Below are 18,411 nucleotides of genomic sequence, written 5' to 3' on the forward strand. Positions count from 1 at the left end.
TCACACGCTGAATCTAGATCCGGGTGAGACTATAAATTGTATGCGACCAAGTTTTGCAAAACCTCCAGAGCTGCTTACTAAATGTCTGGAGTCCACATCATGCCAAGGACTGAAGGAGATCACTAAAAAGTTGTGTGTCTGTGGAACTGAAGTTCAAAATATTTTCTTAATTTGACTTCAGCTGTTCCTAAACTTTTCCTGATTCTGGCTACATCTCCTAGTTCTGGAGGATTAGTCTCAGCCCACGGCTGATGTTAGCAATCCTGAAGGCATTGCTGCCCTGATAAACGTGCCTTTTAATGTGTCTGCTCCCATTTAGCAGTCTGGACATTGTGCTTGCCTTTGAAAGAGCTCTTCCACACCAATACATTTCAGAAGCTTGCTGCATTCCTGCCATACAGCAGCAATTGCACGTGTCCCAGACTGGGGGGGAAGGCAGCAGCAATGGCTAAAGGCATGCACAGGGCAAGCAGGTGAATTGCTGACAGCATCTACTGTTGCTGTAATGAAATTTTTGCACCAGAAGTTATTTTTATCTCATGTTGTCAACTGTAACAGTATCACAGCTTCATTTGCTCGTCCTAGATCTAATGGTTTACCACTTGTTTGGCTTCGTTCCCTTGCATCACACACTATTTGAGTTTGTTGGCTTTATTTTGTTGAGTTCTCAGGTGTTGTGTTTTTTGTTTGGCTTTGTTGTTGTGTTTTTTTTTTTTTTTTCCAATACAACCTTGTTGTTCCCTCCAGGTGGATGAGCTTTATGAAGCCTATTGTATCCAAAGACGTCTCTGCGACGGTGCAAGCAAGATGAAGCAAGCCTTTGCAATGTCACCTGCCAGCAAAGCAGCTCGAGAGAGTTTAACTGAAATCAACAGGAGTTACAAGGAGTACACAGAGGTACATCTTCATTAGTTCAACTGTTTTGCTCTTGCACTGTTGGAAGGCCACAGAAACTTTGCCACTGGTTTCAAGGAGATAAAGGGGTTAAAAGCAAAATCGGTGAAGAAGGATTATTATTTCTTAATTTATCTTTAGGTGAATGCCTGATATAAAGATGGATGACACGAGCCCAAAGAGCTCCTTGAAATAATAATTATGATCCACAAGACCAGGGTTATACCCAGGAACCACTGCATGTTAAGCAGTAAATCTGCCCTGAAGATACATATGTTGCAGCTATATATGCTCCCTTCCACCCTGCAGATGCCAGGGTGGCAGGTTGGCTGGAACAAGCAGATACCTGTTGCATCCCATCCAGTATTACTTGCTGTGATCACCACCTATTTTATTAAACAGGCAGTAAATTAAGGAGGGTCTAAGTGTTGCAAACATCGCAGCACACAAACTGTGTCATCCTTCTTCGATCTGAAGGAAGAGCTGGAGGGGGTCTGGTACCCACCTCCCACAGTCTTTTTTTCTTAATGTAGTCCACGTTTCTTGAAACATTAACAACATGCTGGGAGCCACTTTGGCACAGAGCTGCTGCTGGCACACATCCTGGCTGGAAAGGACTGGGACAGTGACCGGGTTACACTGCAAGGACCACAAAAGGGTGCTGCCAACACAGGGATTAGAGAGCAACAGAAGAGCGCGGGGTTACATTCAGCTTCGGTGCAAGCAGGCATAGCTCAGCCGCTGTTTTTAGGGCCAGATTTAGCTAAACAGCAAGGGTAGCTCTGGCATATTGGTTTTATTGCAAAATGCCTTTCATCTGCGTAACAGAAACTTTTATTTCCAAATAGACCTTAAAAAAAAGAGGGTTTGTTTGACCTCACTATTCTGTCTTCCAACACAGAACATGTGTACCATAGAAGCAGAGCTGGAAAACCTATTGGGGGAGTTTTGCATCAAGATGAAAGGTAATTGCCTTTTCACATTTCCTTTCTTTGAACAGCAGAAGTCTGTGTATGTTACTGAGGGCGCTGAGATGCACTAGTTTTATATGGACTTATAATAGGTGTGTGTTTCCCTCACTGCACCAATTGCTGAGCCTTCAAACCCTGACTTGCACCTCTGCCCACTGGAAAGGTTCCCAGAGCTGGGAACATCAAAGCTTACAGAGAAAATTTCAAGATGATGATTCTTGTTTTCAAGGGAGGTGTGCTAATTAGGCTCCCCAAATACTCCTCTCAACAGCCGAAGCAATTCAGTTTTGAAGGCAGAGGCAAAAGGTGCAGCAATCTCCACAACCCTTTAAGAAGACGGGTAGGAAATTATGTGAATACCCACAGAGATGAAGTTCAAAATACTTTCTTAATTTGACAGTGTCTGTTTCCACGTCTTTTACTTTTGCCAATTTTCACTACTACCTTTTTTAAGCAAATGTATAAAATCAAAGACCCAAGGGTAGTTTACCACTGAAACACCTAGATAACTCTGTGGTAGCATGTTTTACTCTTTGTCTTTATGGGTTTTAATAATGTGGAATCACTTTTACCTGAAGCCCATTGCAGTGAATCAGTAGGCATCACTAATGCTGTTATTCCTGTAACATTAAATGTCTTAAAGAAGTGATCATGGGGGGATCTTTTTTGGATTCCATTTCCTTCTTCAATCACTGGCATGAAAATAGTCCTGTAAAAATAAAAATTTAAAAAAAAATCAGGATCTAAACATTCATGCACTTGTAATTCTCCAGCTGAAATACTAATGATAGACTTTTTAGAGCTCACAAATCTTACACACGGTTTTGCCTCTGCCTACCCTGTCACACATGGGAGTTAGTTGTGTCCAACTGTTGCAGTGCATGAGACATGATCTAGCTTAGATCAAATTAAAATTAGTCACTCCGTGCTCCCATCGTAGAGGAAACAAGTGCAGCAGCTTTTGTAGGTCTCCTAGCTGCATCCCAGAGCACCAAACCTCACATTTTAAAGCCCCCAGTCAGTTACTGTAAAGGCAGTCAGAGATGCGTACATGCAAAGTTACCAGATGAACATACAGAGATGGAGCCAAATATTTGTATACAGAATCCCATAGCAGAAGTGCAGTGTGGACACAGTGAAGCAAACCCAAGGCCATGCAGTGCAGGAAGGGAACTGCACCAGGTCGTGTCCCTCAGGGTGTTTCCTTATGTGCTGTGAATGCAGTGCAACATAGAGTTCGTGGCAGCAGGACTTGTTGCAGAAGACATTGGGGCACTATGAGTGACTGGGCTGAAAAGGTCTGGATCCTTTTCTCTCTTGCATGCCCAAGTGCCCCAGCAAAGCCCATGGGCTGCAGAGAAGCCAGGGTGCTGTGCTCAGGTGCAGGGGCAGAGACCAAACCACAGACAACAGCCACTTCTAAACACAGCTCTCATAACGTGAAGGAGCCCAAATTAGAAAATAGCAAAGAGAAATGCCATATCATTAAGTATTCTCTAATTAGGACACCTAGGATTTCTGTCTAGATAATTTCGCCTAGGAATGGGAATCCAGTAGGACAATCCAGCCTTTGCTGTTGGCACAGCTCAGAGCAGCTCTAGCACAAAAGCCTAGAGATCACATAGCAAGCTTCCCCTTTCATTACACTGTGGCACATCCAGCTAGTGTTAGGATCTAATGTTAAAATCAAAGTGTTCCTCTCCCCCAAGCTTATCTGTTCCCAGCCACTCCAGTGACAGTTATTTTTGTGTCCTCCATCGCACACACTGAAAGCAAGCCAACCCACACAGCACTGTCAGGAAGTAGGGGGCCCACGCTGCTTTTGTGATATATATAGTTTTAAAAAGTCTAATCATTTTTCAAAATGAAGGTAATAATCTTGCCAGCAGGCTTAAATTGCTGCTCAGGATTAGTCAGGTGTTGAAATTAAACAGGAAAACCCAGTATGGGGCCGTAGAAGTCCCTGTGTGGAAGCTGCACGCCCTGTTCTGATGTGCAGGGAAGGACCCTTACACCTCTTTGAGGTGCCAGGGCATCAGAAGGTGAAAAATTCAGCCATTTCAGAGTAATACACTGGCCCAACACCACAGGGACTCTGCAATACCCAACCCAGAGCAAGCACCAGAGCCCTCCTGCCCAGCCTTCTGCACCTGAGCAAAGCTGTGCATACTCCAGGAGCCTTCAGGTGGCCCCATGCACAAAGTATGCTAGTGCCCTGACACTTTACCACAGCCCCCTAATGGCTCAGTCCCCTAATTAATTATACTGACCTCTTGTGAGCAACCTCCTGTCCCCACCTGCACTGCAAGCCCAGGATGCTGCCTTTACAAAGCCACAATGGTTGAAGTGGTACAACAGAGCCATTGGCTCCTGCCACACATTTAGTCCCCAAGAGTCACCAAAAACATGTTTCCTGTGACAGTATGTATCCACTGTGCCCACATCAGGCTGGAGAGCCTTGAGCAGCACCAACAGCCTCGAAAGCCCATTTCTAGACCCAGCTCCCACCCCACCATCCGCGTCCCCCTGCCCAAAATGGTGCCTGGCAGGGCTGGTCACCGCACGCAGGCCTCGGCTCCACACACCCCATGCATAAAGCCCCAAGCTGCGTCCCCCCCTCCCCATCCACTGGGCAGAGAAAGGGCCTTTTGTTTTCCTCAGATGCTCTCAGTGATGTGTCCCAGCAGAGATCAAATTCCCTTATAAAAGCATGCCTAGGGAGAGAGGAGCAGCAGCAGAGTGTTAGTAAGTTTAAATTATTTATAAACAGTAAATAAATTAGAAAGGAATGGGTAACATGAGCTCTGAGCAAAGGCCTCTCTGTTCTGCTAACCAATGAGTGAAGAAAACTGTTTTCTGGTCAACGAAATGAAAGAGAAGGATCAGCAGATCACAGGCACGGGCCATGACTGTGTACAGTCCAGCTGTAGCCCAGTAAATAAAACCAACACTAGGCTTCATCTTGTGCTTATTTTAATACACACACACACACACATATATATATTTTCAGCCATGGCATTTTAGGATAAATGCAGTCCAAAGGCCCCAGAAAATGCAATTCTCATCTCTGCCGTGACTTTATGCATGTTTGCAGACTGGTTTCTCTGGGTGCTGCAGCACTGCAGGCAGAGTCTGATAGAAGATTACAAAAATATCTGTGGCTGCAGTAAGACTGAGCAGCTACAGAAAATGAAGTAATTATTTATTTTTTAATAGCAAAACAAGTGCAATAGCAACCAAATGAGGAGACCTGTGAGGAAGGAGGGATTCCCTCTGTGGAGGGAGAGGATGAGGTGACTGGAAAGCAGCCTGTTGCATCCTGCAGAAGAGCAGATCGCAAGACCAGGATGGGAACTGTAACCTCCCTGCAATTTCAAGATAGTCACAAGCCCTAGGAAACTTTCCATTTTGTACTCACAGTACCAATATAGAAATAGCATCATGACATCCTTTGAAGAAAAATTCCCAAACATATGCCACAAGTGCTTTGCTGCACTACCTCACCCTTCTGGGGAAAGGCAGGAGAGATCTTGTGTTACAGATGTCAGCCATGGCTCTTGATGTAGTTACTGGTGTAGCATGGGAATGATCCTGTTATGGATGCGCCAAGCAGAAGGAGCCCCTCTCACCATCTTTCTGTTAAGAAGTTCCAGCAAGGAGCCTGTGTTATAATGTATAGCTCAGTCTGATTTGGGTTAAGCAGCAAGCACTGCATGATAATCAGCAGCTCGCCTACGCTTCACGATAGTCAGGGCGTTAAGCTCAGTTTCTGAAGCCAGATGATGTCAGGAAGCTGTTTCTTCTTTTTTTTATATATATAATTATTATTAAAAAAAAAAAAAAAGAGAATTATGCCTGGAGAGGGAAAAAAAAAAAGCTGGGAAGTGCAAATCTTTGATATGCACGAAACCACAATGCAATTTTTTTTTTGTTTTTTGGTATAAACTAGAGAGAAAAAATCCCACACGTCCCTGCAGGGTGCGGGCTGCTGCCCTCTCCTGTCACAGCACAGCACCTGCCTGGCACCTAGTGAGATTGGGGTGTCTTGGGGGGCTGTCCACCCACTCTGACCACTGCTCCCTGTCTTTCCTCCCCAGGTCTGGCTGGCTTTGCTCGACTCTGCCCCGGGGATCAGTATGAGGTATGCCACACTTGGTTTCTGGTTCGATAGCAAAAGAATTAAATGGGAAGCAGATTTCTGCCACTTTGTACTCCGTGGTGAATAAAACTTAGGGACATCTACATGCCAAGGAACAGCTGTTAGCTTTCCTGTAAACTCTCTGAAAAACATTACAGATCTCTCTCTGTCTGCCTATATCAGGACATCTGTCACAAGACCTGAAAATTATATTTGGAGCACTGGGTGTTAGCTACTCCATGAACTACAAGCTTTTTTTTTTTTTTTTTTTTAATAATCACAACCAAAAAGCCTTATTTCTCCCAGAAATACCATCTTGTTCTTGACAAACATTTCTAATCACTCTGGAAAAAAAAACATATACCCCATCCCATGCATGCAGATCAAATTGAAGAAGTCCTTGCAAGCATCCTTTACTGGATGCTGAGGCTTTACTTGATCATCAAGCAGAGCAGCAGAAAGACACAATCACCGTTTCTTGAGACCCCAATGCTACACACTGTGAAGCTGTGTCAGTATCTCAGGTCACTGCAATGCTCCAGTGGAGAACATCAAGAACGGGTTCATTAGTGAGGGATTAGAATCAAAGCCTCCAGCTCTGTCCAGAACAGAGCTGCACCTGCAAAGAATTTGCAGCAGCTTGATTACAGATCCCCCCTACCTGCACTTCACAGCTGTCTCAATCATCAATTCATTTGTCCCCCAGTGTTGTGCATGCATGGACCTTTTCCTCCTGGCTTGATGGGAAGCAGAAGGGCAGCACCTACAGCACTAACTCTTCCAACCTATTTCAGACCCTCTCCTCAATTCTGTTTCTGATACTTGTGCATCAAGAGAGTAGATTTCTCAAGATGGACTTTTCTTTCTCAGATTTTCATGCGTTACGGTCGCCAGCGATGGAAACTGAAAGGCAAAATAGAGGTGAACGGCAAGCAAAGCTGGGATGGAGAAGAAATGGTTTTCCTCCCTCTCATTGTAGGACTGATCTCCATTAAGGTACGCATGCTAACTCCTTTGCCTGCAAGCAAGGCAAAAGCCAAGAGGCTGCCTTTACATGCACCATCATCAAAAATACAGAAGCAAATCATTAAACTTTTTGGAAATGCATCATCATTAGTATTTCCAACACACCTACTAGAATGAAATGGTATAGGACTGCCTGATCTTAGGTGCTACAAGACTAATCAGTTTGGGAGCCCTGTGGGAGAGGTTGCCTCCCTAGACTGGTGGCTTTACTAACACAGCCCTTGCCTCACATCACTTTCCAGCAGCTCTTAGTTATCTGCACCAAAGCAAGGGAAAATTAGTAACCAGTTTGCTAACAGCATTCAGCAAAACAACAACAAAAAAAACAAGAAAGTCCACTGCTGATTAATTTGTTAATACTGCTCAGATAAGAGAGCAGCATCTGTTAATCCGGAGAAAAACAGAGGTCTCTAGTTCAAATGCACCTAGGGGTCAGTTGGGCATAAGCTAGAATAGTCATGAGGTCCAACCTCACCACCCTGCACAAACGGGAGCACTACACAAACTTGTGCACCTGATATTTTTTGCAGCTTCCTAGAACACAGCAGTTCCCAAAATTTCTTAGTGCCTACAGCCTCCACTTGCCTCCGGCTCCATGCCCTGTCCCATAGGGAAAGAACAACCCTCACAACCCAGCAGTGACTTTTCCTCCTAGACAAAAGTTTTTCTACTACTGCTCTGTTCCCTTACTGCCTCAGACCTCCCTAGAGTTCTCTTCTGGTTGAAAAATCCGCGTGCTCATCTGCTTTTTTACCAACATACCTTCAATCCAGAAATGCTCATTCCCTGATTCCTGTCTAAAAACTGCTACTAATAATTAGTCCATGTGTCCCTGCTTAAGCAGGTGAAGCCTAAGGAGCGTCTTGAAAGTCAAAGGAAACCTTCAACTTAAGCACTACAAAAACCTCATAAAAAAAAAAAGCGCAGTTTCAAAACACCAACAAAATAATCCTGGATGTGCCAGACAGCAGATTTGCATAGAAAGTCAAGCTGTAGCACATAGTGAGTCACTCTCCTAAATTTAACAATACAGATTTAAGGTGGAAGGCTTGGTGAGAACAATTTCCTGTAGCACAAGAGCTATAAACGAGAGTCCCAGTACTGTTAAGGTTAACATGTAAATTCTCACTCCTTTATGGGCTCTCTGCAAATGCTCTCATGATGACAGTTCAGGAACTGACTTTCAAGTAAATAGCCAAAGATTTGTTCGTATAGGAGCTACACATATGATCATCCCTCTGAATTTTCAGGCAGGGATAGATATATACACATGCAAGTTTGAATAGTACTGTGCTCTACTCTTACCATAAAAGCATATATAGAAGTAGTTCCCTACTAATAGATTTGTAGAAGTCATCACTAAAGACCATTGTAGATACAAACAACTGCATAGGTTCAGAGTTACAGGCAACAAATAGACAAGAGCTCCCTTAGGAGTTACTCAGTAGGCAAGCTACCTCAGGAGATACCCCGACAAGAAAATTGTCTATTGCTGGGAAAGTATTAGATGGAAAAAACACCAAGTACACCGTGCCTGTTATTAGTCTTTCCTTAAGTTCTGCTTTTGCTCACTGCAAATTACCAAATACAAAACTGGATAACACTTGGTCTGACCCAGTGTGGTTGTTCTCTTTTGACACTCATAATAAATAAATAAATATACCTGCATTTTGTAAGCATAATCATACACAGCTATACACTTATTAAAAAAATAAAAATAATTTTTCCCCAAAGAGGCAACAAACATTCATATCTTAGAAATCTTTGAGCAAGGTATCCTGACCAGGAAAAACAAAAATATTGCCTTGTAATTAAGGGTTACAATACCTTGTATAATCCTAAATATCCTGTTCTTCTCTCTTACAGGTCACAGAAGTGAAAGGACTTGCTACTCACATCCTAGTGGGAAGTGTTACCTGTGAAACAAAAGACCTGTTTGCAGCTCGACCTCAGGTGGTTGCAGTAGACATTAATGACCTTGGCACAATAAAGCTGAACCTTGAAATCACCTGGTAGTAAGTAGAAGAGGTTGGGTGGTTTCTGGGTGAAGAAGCTGTTGTTTGTTTAAAAAAATTAACAAAAAAAATAATCAACTGAACAGAAAAGGTCTATGTGGTCTCTTCTCTCCTTGTAGAAGAAACTGTAGTTTAAAAGCTGGCTTTTGTGGGCTTCATACATGGCCTGAGGGTGGTGGGAAATCTCTTGGCATTGTCCACCTGCATTGGTAGGCATGGATAAGCTGACAGTGCTAGGATTCAAACCCCATTTTAAGTGCCTTTTAATGAAACAGGTGACTGTCGCTTCTAAAGAAGCATTTAACTTTTACAGTCATGTAGGCTGTTTCTTGTAATGCAATAAACATGAAGCCAGCAATAACAGCAACTGGTTTCCTTTATAATGCAACAGCTCTGTTAACAGTAGAACACCTCTCTCATTATCATGTATGATGCTTGACAACTCAGATCCAAGAATACTCTTCATGTGAGAAGAATTATATCAGACAATGCTACACAAATGATTTCTGAGAGTAAAATGCTTTTATCAGAAATGAAAACCACACTTCTGAGCCTGCTGTCTAATTAACAACATTTTCTTTTAAACACTTCAGTTGAAAAAAAAAAAAAAGCATGCTAACTCTGGGTTTTGATGTGCTAATAAACGACCTTTTCAAAAAAATTCTTTCCATGGACCTGAAATTCCTTCTCATTTAGCCTAACAATTTTATTTTTCCTGCCTGTGTGTCTGCAGCCCCTTCGATGTAGAGGACTTGACCCCCTCCACAGGAAATGTGAGCAAGGCATCTGCTCTCCAGAGAAGAATGTCCATGTACAGCCAAGGCACTCCAGAAACGCCAACCTTCAAGGACCACTCATTCTTTGTAAGCCCTGCTTAGCTTCATGTTTATGTAATGAGAAACCCTAGAGCAGTTCAAACACTGCAAAAGCTTCATTGCTTTACACGTCTACGCTTTTTCCCCGGCTTCAGCAGGCTACTCTTTCAAATACTTATAAAGCAAGCGCAATGCAATTCTAGCTGCTAATCCTAAAAGAAGGTGACCATGATCCTGGCATCTTTGAGGTGCTGTATGGCCAACTACAGCACACCTATTCTTCTTGCCTGACTGCTATAATACTTGGGTAATCTTTATAAAATGCGTGTTCATTTTGTAACGGTAGTTAAACAACCATTACAGCACTATTATTTTTAATGTATGCCATGGTAAAATTTGCCTTTGTACCAAAGAGATTTGTAAGGTGCTCTTGCATTTTGCATGAATCAAACTCTGAATGCTTAATCAGGTCTGTGTATTAAGCTGAATAGGCCATCTGTAGAGATATGAATTTTACAAGTGTTACGTCCCATGCCTGTAATTTCAGTACTCTGCTACAAAGCATTCAATTAACTTGCCCTTCCTCACACCCTGTTGCTTTTAACTGCTGAAGAAATGGCTGCATCCCCTGCAAGACAGGCCAAAGTTGGCAATCTTAGATGCTCTGCAAGACACTTTCTTTGACAAGCTTCGGCGCAGTCGCTCTTTTAGTGACCTGCCATCGCTCAGGCTAAGCCCAAAGGCTGGGCTAGAGCTATATGTGAGTCCTGGTTTCTGTTTGTTGAAGGACTCTTTCAGTCCTCGTGTGGCATCTCCGTTTCCACGCATGCTTCGTGTGTTGCTCTCTGTTGCAACCCTCTTATTTTGCTGACTGACGGAAGGGGAGAACGTGACTGTGAGCCCATGCTGCTCGCATTAAATCAAGTTCCTCGTGGTGTCTACAGGGATAATGGTCAGAAGCCAACCATCTGGGGGAGGAGAGCAGGGCAGTAGTACAAGCCAACATGGTATTTTTAAAAATGTCCTGCCATACAAATTGATGTTAGACATTTGCTGAGTAACGTGACTTTCAGCAGCAAAGGAGAGGCTGAAAGCATACCCATGTGGGGGGAAAGAAGAAATGAACCTTTGAGTATCAGTATGTTTAGGGAAAAAAAAGCTGCTAAGAAAATGATGCAAGTTTTGGATGTTTTAACCTTGTGTCCTTTGCCAACATGTGAATGCCTATATTTCCTTCCAGCAAATTGTCAGCAAAATAGAAGTTGCTGTTCATCTGTGCTGTGCTTTTGTGTGAGTTTGCCACGTAGTGAAGGCTAAAAGTTGTTTCAGAACCCATCAGTGTGAAATTTCAGGCGTTGATTTATTACATTCTGGCTCCAGATAGGTTCTCGTATTTTCGATCCTTACTGCTTTTTGCCTTTTCTCTGTTCTAAAAATTGCATAAAATAATAGAAGGATTTGTACTACAGCTCTGAGATGGTTCAAACCTGATGACAGGGAAGAAGACAGCAGAAATGTTATAACTCTCTCCAATGTGCAGTAAGAGTTTAACATGAGGCAATACTTCATTGAAGCAAAATTTGTAGGTCAGATAGGCAGGTTGTGACACCTGCAGTGAGTTTTCCCCATAGCTCAGCCAGTTTTTTTGTCTCCTAAGTGATCAGTGTCCTGGTGAATACATCACCACATGATTTCTTCTGTTCCCTTTCAGAAGAAACTGATGTTGAACATGACTTTTCTGTGGCCCATGTTCAACAGCTAGTAGAGATATCCATGCCACATGCAGAACATACTTTCAACATAAAGAAATAGCACAGCAGTATCACCATTAAAATGCCATGACACTGGAAGAACTTTTGGAGCAGCCTGTTTTACATTCTGGAATTGCTATCAGAAAATAAATACAGCAGAAATCTGTAACAGGTATGAAAATGCATCCAAGGTAGCTTAAGTGCAACCCCAGCAAGGAGAGCTGTCCTGTAGGAAATAGAGCAGTGCCCCAGAACTGCCGTCAGAGTCAATCTGCTAAAAGCAGTGGTGCTTGAGGCTGTGTTCTGGGACACACTTACCAAGCTCTTGGCTTACCCTGCCCCCAACATGATGATGAATCCAAGCTGCCCAGCAGAACTCCTGCTGAGGTCAGGGGTTGTGACAGATGTAAGCACAAGCTGGATTTGAAATGTTTTTTTTTCCATCTCTCAAGTCTTGAATGCTTCTCAAATCTTTTTCCTTGCATTTGTCCCTCCTGGAAACATAGTATATTTTCTTTCTTTCCAGTTAGACACAAAAACACATTTTCTCTTTCTCAATTATCTTTTCAGTCAAACTTGCCAGATGATGTCTTTGAAAATGGCACGGCAACCACTGAGAAGCGGCCTCTTTCTTTCACTTTTGGCGACCTGCCTTATGAAGACCACGTACCCCCTGCCAGCTCACCGGGGTCCTCTTCTGCTCACGTCAGCTCCAGCCCCGATATCGCCGCCACCCCCACCCAGCGCCGAGCTCTCAAGTCTTCCTCCAAGAGCTCAAGCCCGGACTGCAGCAGCAGTGACTCCTGTAGAGACTCTGTCCCTGAGCCTAAGGACCGGCCGTCCCAGGGAGAGGCAGCAGTGATGGAGAACAAGTCCGTCCCCAGGGCGGCTTCTGAAGTTTGCCGAAAAACCTCCAACGCTGGGAGCGATCATGTCTTTATAGAGACAAACGTCCCGGTGTCCCTCCTGCAGGAGACGGATGAAGGTTCAGAGCTAAAGCCAGTGGAGCTGGATACCTATGAGGGCAACATCACTAAGCAGCTGGTAAAAAGGCTCACGTCTGTAGAGGTGCCCATGACCCTGGAGAGGCTGCCGTGTGAGGGATCCATTAGTGGGGAATCAGAAGGATACAAGTCTTATCTGGATGGAAGCATTGAAGAAGCCTTGCAAGGGCTTCTCTTAGCTCTTGAGCCACATAAAGAGCAGTATAAAGAGTTTCAGGACCTGGATCAGGAAGTGATGCATCTGGATGACATCCTAAAAGTGAGTACGTTTTCAGAAAATACTACCCTAAAGAAAATCTGAGCGGGGTAGAATCTCCTCCCATTCCTCGCAAACAACAAAGTAGACGTTTTGGAGACCAGTAAAATACCTCAGTAGCAATAGATTTGCTCCTCTTGGAGCATCCCTTCACAGTGTTGTATTTTTAAACTTGTGTCTGCAATGTGCTGACCATAGCCTTGTATCCTCAAGCAATGGATTTTTTACTTTACTGGAAACCTGGGGGAACGAGAAAAAGGCACAATGGCAGAGGATTAATTAAATTATTCCCTTCTCTGCAGAAACCACTTGAGAACCTGTTCCTTGTACCACACTGGAGATCAGATTGTAGCCAATCTTCTGCCTTTAAAATCTACGGGTCACATCCTTGGTGGGTGTAGTTTGACATACTACCCCTGAACTTATGTAGGGCTGTGCAAAACTACACCAACTGAGGATCAGGCCTTGTAACTGTAGAAGCTGAATTTTCTAAATTGCCAAACTGATTTAGACGTACAAGTCTCACTGAACGTTGCCATTCCTACCTTGCCTAGGCTTTTTTGCAAGCCTTTTCCTTTTTTTCCCATCCATTTTTAAAGTGAGAGACATCCTGTCTTTATACGAGAATATGTTGAAGAAGTAGAGGGTTTTGCATGTGTGTTGATAATGTTTACTGCCAATCACTGTGACTCATATCTCCCCCATGAATAATAACTCACGACGCAGTACTGTGCAGAGAGTATTGTATGGGAAATAATCATTTCAAATGCTTCATATTCATATGCAAGTTGGTCTGCTAGTCATTTTAACCTCATCATTTAAAAACATGGCTGAAGAGAAAGGAAGGCATTTATCTTTTTTTTAAAAAAAGAAAAACACTTTGTTAACATTTTTGTTTCCATCAATGTTTGCAGCTGTATGGTACTTCCCCAGATTGTTTATTTTTTTTGACAAAAGCCTGCGGCCCCTGATCCTTGCACTATATCCCCAGTAAGTTCAAGCAGGCAAAGCTACCATTGCTATTATTTTTTAACATCACGACCGCTCTGCAGCTTGTACAAAAGAGGTCAGCTGTCCAAACAGCAGAGGGACAACAGAGACTGTTCATTCACATTCCTTTTATCAGAAGCTACAAAGGGACAGACACGGGATGGGGGGAGAGAGAGGACGGACATGTGCAGACAGAAATCCTGCACACCAGAGATGGCCACTTCTTCCAGATCTGCTTTCTGTCCGCGTGTGGCCTATTGACCAGCTTGCAGACCGACACTCAGCACCCCCAGCGGCTGCGCTGGGCTCCCCGTGCCAAAAGGTGGAGCCGGAATCCAGCGGCAGCTGAAGAAAGCCCTCTTGGCCCTGTCAGATGGGCACAGAAAACGAGAAGCCCACATATTGCTGTTTGCTCTTGCCTGAAGAAGCTGCATTACCAGCCCTAAAATAAACAGTAGCTGAAGCCATCCATGCTGCAGGGCAGGTGGGATACAACACCTACGGAGGTGCCGTGGAGTATGTTTGATTAGTTAAAGACTGTACGGTCAGTTTAAGGCATCAATCATTGTAAATGCTAGCGTACAATGTGTGCATACAAATTAGAAAAAAGACTCCAAGCCTGGAGGAGCTGAGCCTGAACTTGGAGGCCAACATGATTTTTTTTTTTATGAGACAAAGCAAAGTCCTGGTTCTTACTCAGGACTGGAAGACGCAGCTCTGGAACTGCACCGCTGGCTCCTGGCTGTTTCTGGTCAGACAGTCGCGTGGGGCTCAAGGTGTAAGAAGTCACTGCACAAACCGATGACGGGGTGAGCCCTCAAGTTACTGACTCGTCATCTTCTCTTGCAAGGTGACCTGGAAGCAAGCCAATGGGCAGTCTGGATGAATCACCACATGGGACCTGGACCTTTGATACTTCCCACAGCACCAGCAAGGCTGCAGTCACGTTTCTTCCCAGCAGTGAGATAGGATGGCTTCCCCCCCTCTCTAGGTGCTGTTGATTCACAGGTTATAATACTGCCTTTTCCTGTCACCTAGGCATCTGATGCGTGATTGGCTTTTCCTTGGTAAGCCACGTGGCTTCAACGGCCACAAAAGTCCTCTCATCCATCTGCAGATATGGGACCAAATTAATTCGTGGATAAGCTCCATTGGAGTTGCATCTGAAGTAAATTCAGTAGTGCCATTGGATATATACATATAACTCAGCTCCTGTACGTGTAACAGAAATTATGGAATGTGCCTTTCCTTTTCACCTTCCAATGCATTAATTACCGTCTCTCCTTCTGGAGGATGCTGAAAGCCGTGTCACTTGGACTCAAGATGTACTCCTTGTTTCTATAAAACACACCAAATCTTGCCTTTGAGGGTTTTCCTTTGGGGAAGAGAAGGGGTAGAATGGGGAGGGGTGGAGGAAGGGAAGGGTTTTCCAGTTCTCAGGCTTTGATTGTATTTGCTATGAATATGAAGGTTTGAAGTGAAATACCCAATAAAATGAAGTTTTAAAAATAAAATGAAGAATTTTAAAGTTTTAAGCTTTATCATTTATTTTTTTTTTTCTTTCAGTAGTAGCTAATATCTGGGGTTTTCATTGGTTCGTTCTGCCTTTGCAGTGCAAGCCAGCAGTAACCCGAAGCAGGTCCTCCAGTTTAAGTCTAACAGTTGAAAGTGCTTTAGAAAGCTTTGATTTCCTGAACACCTCTGACTTTGATGATGAGGATGGTGGTGGTGAGGAGGTTTGTAATGGTGGAGGAGGTGCAGACTCAGTATTTTCAGACACTGAGATTGAGAAGAATAGGTAAGTTTGTAGTAAGTGCCAGCTATGCTTAAGCCAAACTGATACCCTAGCTCTTTGTCACTAACAGAGGATCCCGGTGCACACGTTATTCAAGGAAGACCGACTAATCCTTGAGGAGTTTATAGGGTCAGAGGGTTTCCTGTGGCTGCTGTGTACCAAATCTTTAGCTTCCAGGATAATTTTCTTCCTGTTCAAATATGCACAATCTGCCCCCACTCCCCGCAAACAGATGGGTAAATTAAATTAACCTGACATCAATACTGGCAGAGCCTCTTCCTTGACATAGGTTTGGACCTGGTTTTCCTTGGATGTAATTACTAATTCCTCTGTGGTTTTTCCCCCCCTCCCTTTGTCTTTTCTCTCTAGCCGAATGAGTCTTTGCAGTGGATTAAGCTTGTCAATAACAATAACACAGGGCCAGATTTAAGCAGCATGGTGTAGGTTTCCTTTGGAATGTAAGAGTGATGACTGGTACTCTGTCCATGGCCCTGCGTGTTACCTGCCCTTCTTTCATCACTTCTGGTCTTTCTGAGGGAAAAAGAAAAAAAGAAAAAAAAAAAAAAAAAAGAGCTGTGTTGTTTTGTGTCGTGGTTTGCCATTGTCGTGTGACCGTAAGATGCTGTGTTTCAATCATTAAATCCTAAAAGCATGTTTGCATCCTCGGCACTGACACGAAGCCCAACAGGCACACGTGTGGCACTAGACATAGAAAAAAAGAAAATTCTAACTTGGTTCCCTAAAATCCCATGCTTTCTAACAAGGGAGTTATACTTCTCACATCTTATCATGGCCTGTTCAAAGCAATTTGGAGTACAAACAAGCAATGACCATTCAGTTCCCATCCATCTCGCTGTGCTGTCTCCCTCCAGACTAAGACTTGGTGGGACGAAAAACTTGGAAAATTGTGTTGCTTGCTACACTGGCACTCTGAGCTCAGTTCAGTCTGCATGGATTTAAGATCTGGCTTTAACCAGGTGCTTCAGCATACGTTCAACTTAAGCAGAAGAAATTTAAGTTACTAATAAGCTAACTTGGAAGCTAACTAAAATCTTAAAGTAGAAGTTAAAATCCCATTTTTCCCCTCAGGCTGATCCCCAGACAGCGTGGATTCCTGCTTCCATTTTTAGATGCGTGTGTGACTCAGTGCAAAGATCACAAGTGCTGACACTTCTGAACTTGCAGCCAAGCACGCTTGCAGTCTGGGGACTGACCTTGGGCTTTGCATTTAAACACACGGAGGATCATTTGTACAAGACAAAGTTGGAAATAATGATTTAAAACACAGTGAGAATAGCTTTACCCTCTTACAGAAACTACTGGCAAACGAAGCTGTACACAGTGTGCCTAAAAAGGCCTATGAAAACATCATGTCTCTTACTCCAGCAGTGGTTTTCTTTTCCTTCTGCAATGAGTCTTAAATTTGGCACCAGGAAGATACCGATAGCCTCGATCCACTCTCAGCAGCTCAGTGCTTGAGGTGGCACAAGCTGTAATGCTGCTTCGTCCTGGCCAGTGGGGGAGACGATTTATCAGCAGATGGGTGTTTTCTCCTGGGGTCTGCACCAACATGCGACAGCAGCCGCAGGTTAAAGAGGCTTGCTTGGCGTTGCTCAAGGCAAATGAGCCAGGGCACCGTGGAAGAGGCCCGTCCCCACCGAGCGCACGGCCGCTCTGCACCCGGGCACCACTGCTCACGTGTGACATGATGTCTTCATCATCAGGTTCCTGGCTTTCCGAGGGCTGTGTGGTCCCAGAGCGCTGCTTTCGGCTCTTCTCCCGTGCTCGTTGCCCGTCTCGCTGCGTGAGCGTGTGTCTGTCTGCCGCGGCGGCCGATGGCCCCCACTGACCTCCTCCTCCCTCCGCAGTTACAGGCCGGAGCACCCCGAAGCCAGGGGCCACCTCAGCGAAGCACTCACCGAGGACACGGGTGTCGGCACCAGCGTTGCCGGCAGCCCTCTGCCACTCACCACGGGGAGCGACAGCCTCGACATTACCATAGTTAAGCACCTGCAGTATTGCACGCAGCTCATCCAGGTACCGCAACAGCTCCTGTCGTTTCGGTCCCGGGCTCAGAGCTCGGAGCAGAACTGACGAGCAAACCACGGGGCATGCAGCAGGTGCCGCCGGTGCAGATCAGCAGATGGCAGGGGCAGGCACTGCTCTGGGTGAAGAACCTCTGCTGGCTTCGCCAGGAGATGCTCCTGGCCGGGAGGTCGCTCCCTGGTTCAGGCAGCTCAGATCTTCAGTGGTAAAGCAGGAGCCCGTGGCCCCACTGGCTGATCCAGCCCCAGGCAGTGCTGTGGTGCTCAAAAGCAAAACCATTTCTGCAATGCGAGGGGGAGAATCTCTGCTTTAAATCATCCACAGAGTCTAAACCACAGCAAAGGTAGCACATAGCAGTCTCTCTGGGAGATCAAAATCATCCATTCGTACTCAAGACTAACTAGCACAGCCTTTTAGCAGGGTTTTTCAGAACCTAAGCACGATAAATGCGATCTTAAACCTCCAGCAAGCCGCTCTAGCAAGTGAGGGCATCAGGGTTTTGTTGCTGAATCAAAACGTATTGCAACTTCCCTTTACAATTATTTGGCTCTTCAACCTTAGATATAATTAGCTTTTTTTTCAACGGCCCACTGAAGCAATACAGAGCCATCCTGATTCCAGTGCCCTTAGTGCTGAGCTGGACACTCTGCTGACTCACAAGCATGAGAAAAAGGGCGGTTTTGGCTTAAATACAAGAGTACGCTGTAAAT

The 18,411-nt window shown here is 44.5% G+C and overlaps 1 protein-coding gene and 2 long non-coding RNA genes across 6 annotated transcripts in view; 1 reads left to right on the forward strand and 2 right to left on the reverse strand.

Moving 5' to 3' along the window:
• RIPOR2 (RHO family interacting cell polarization regulator 2) overlaps window positions 1-18,411 on the forward strand; it is a 62,005-nt gene that overhangs the window by 33,842 nt on the left and 9,752 nt on the right. Inside the window, exons 7-16 of one of the 3 annotated variants that reach the window (XM_040549456.1) lie at window positions 748-897; window positions 1,796-1,859; window positions 5,963-6,006; window positions 6,874-6,999; window positions 8,896-9,044; window positions 9,778-9,907; window positions 10,473-10,619; window positions 12,181-12,873; window positions 15,474-15,658; window positions 17,524-17,692. In XM_040549456.1, coding sequence (XP_040405390.1) covers window positions 748-897; window positions 1,796-1,859; window positions 5,963-6,006; window positions 6,874-6,999; window positions 8,896-9,044; window positions 9,778-9,907; window positions 10,473-10,619; window positions 12,181-12,873; window positions 15,474-15,658; window positions 17,524-17,692 — 1,857 coding nt within the window. The other 2 variants (XM_040549454.1, XM_040549455.1) reach the window with 2 other exon arrangements.
• Window positions 825-8,957, reverse strand: LOC121066099. 2 transcript variants are annotated; one of them, XR_005817508.1, is made up of 4 exons: window positions 8,857-8,957; window positions 2,438-2,574; window positions 1,400-1,555; window positions 854-961 (listed from the first exon to the last, which is right to left on the reverse strand). It is a non-coding gene; the product is annotated as an uncharacterized LOC121066099 (long non-coding RNA). The 2 variants fall into 2 exon arrangements; XR_005817507.1 differs by lacking the exon at window positions 1,400-1,555 and having other exon boundaries at window positions 825-961.
• On the reverse strand, window positions 3,609-6,867 carry LOC121066100. Its single transcript, XR_005817509.1, has 2 exons — window positions 6,368-6,867; window positions 3,609-5,501 (listed from the first exon to the last, which is right to left on the reverse strand). It is a non-coding gene; the product is annotated as an uncharacterized LOC121066100 (long non-coding RNA).

The sequence above is a fragment of the Cygnus olor genome, chromosome 2 (assembly GCF_009769625.2).
Source record: "Cygnus olor isolate bCygOlo1 chromosome 2, bCygOlo1.pri.v2, whole genome shotgun sequence".
NCBI lineage: Eukaryota > Metazoa > Chordata > Aves > Anseriformes > Anatidae > Cygnus > Cygnus olor.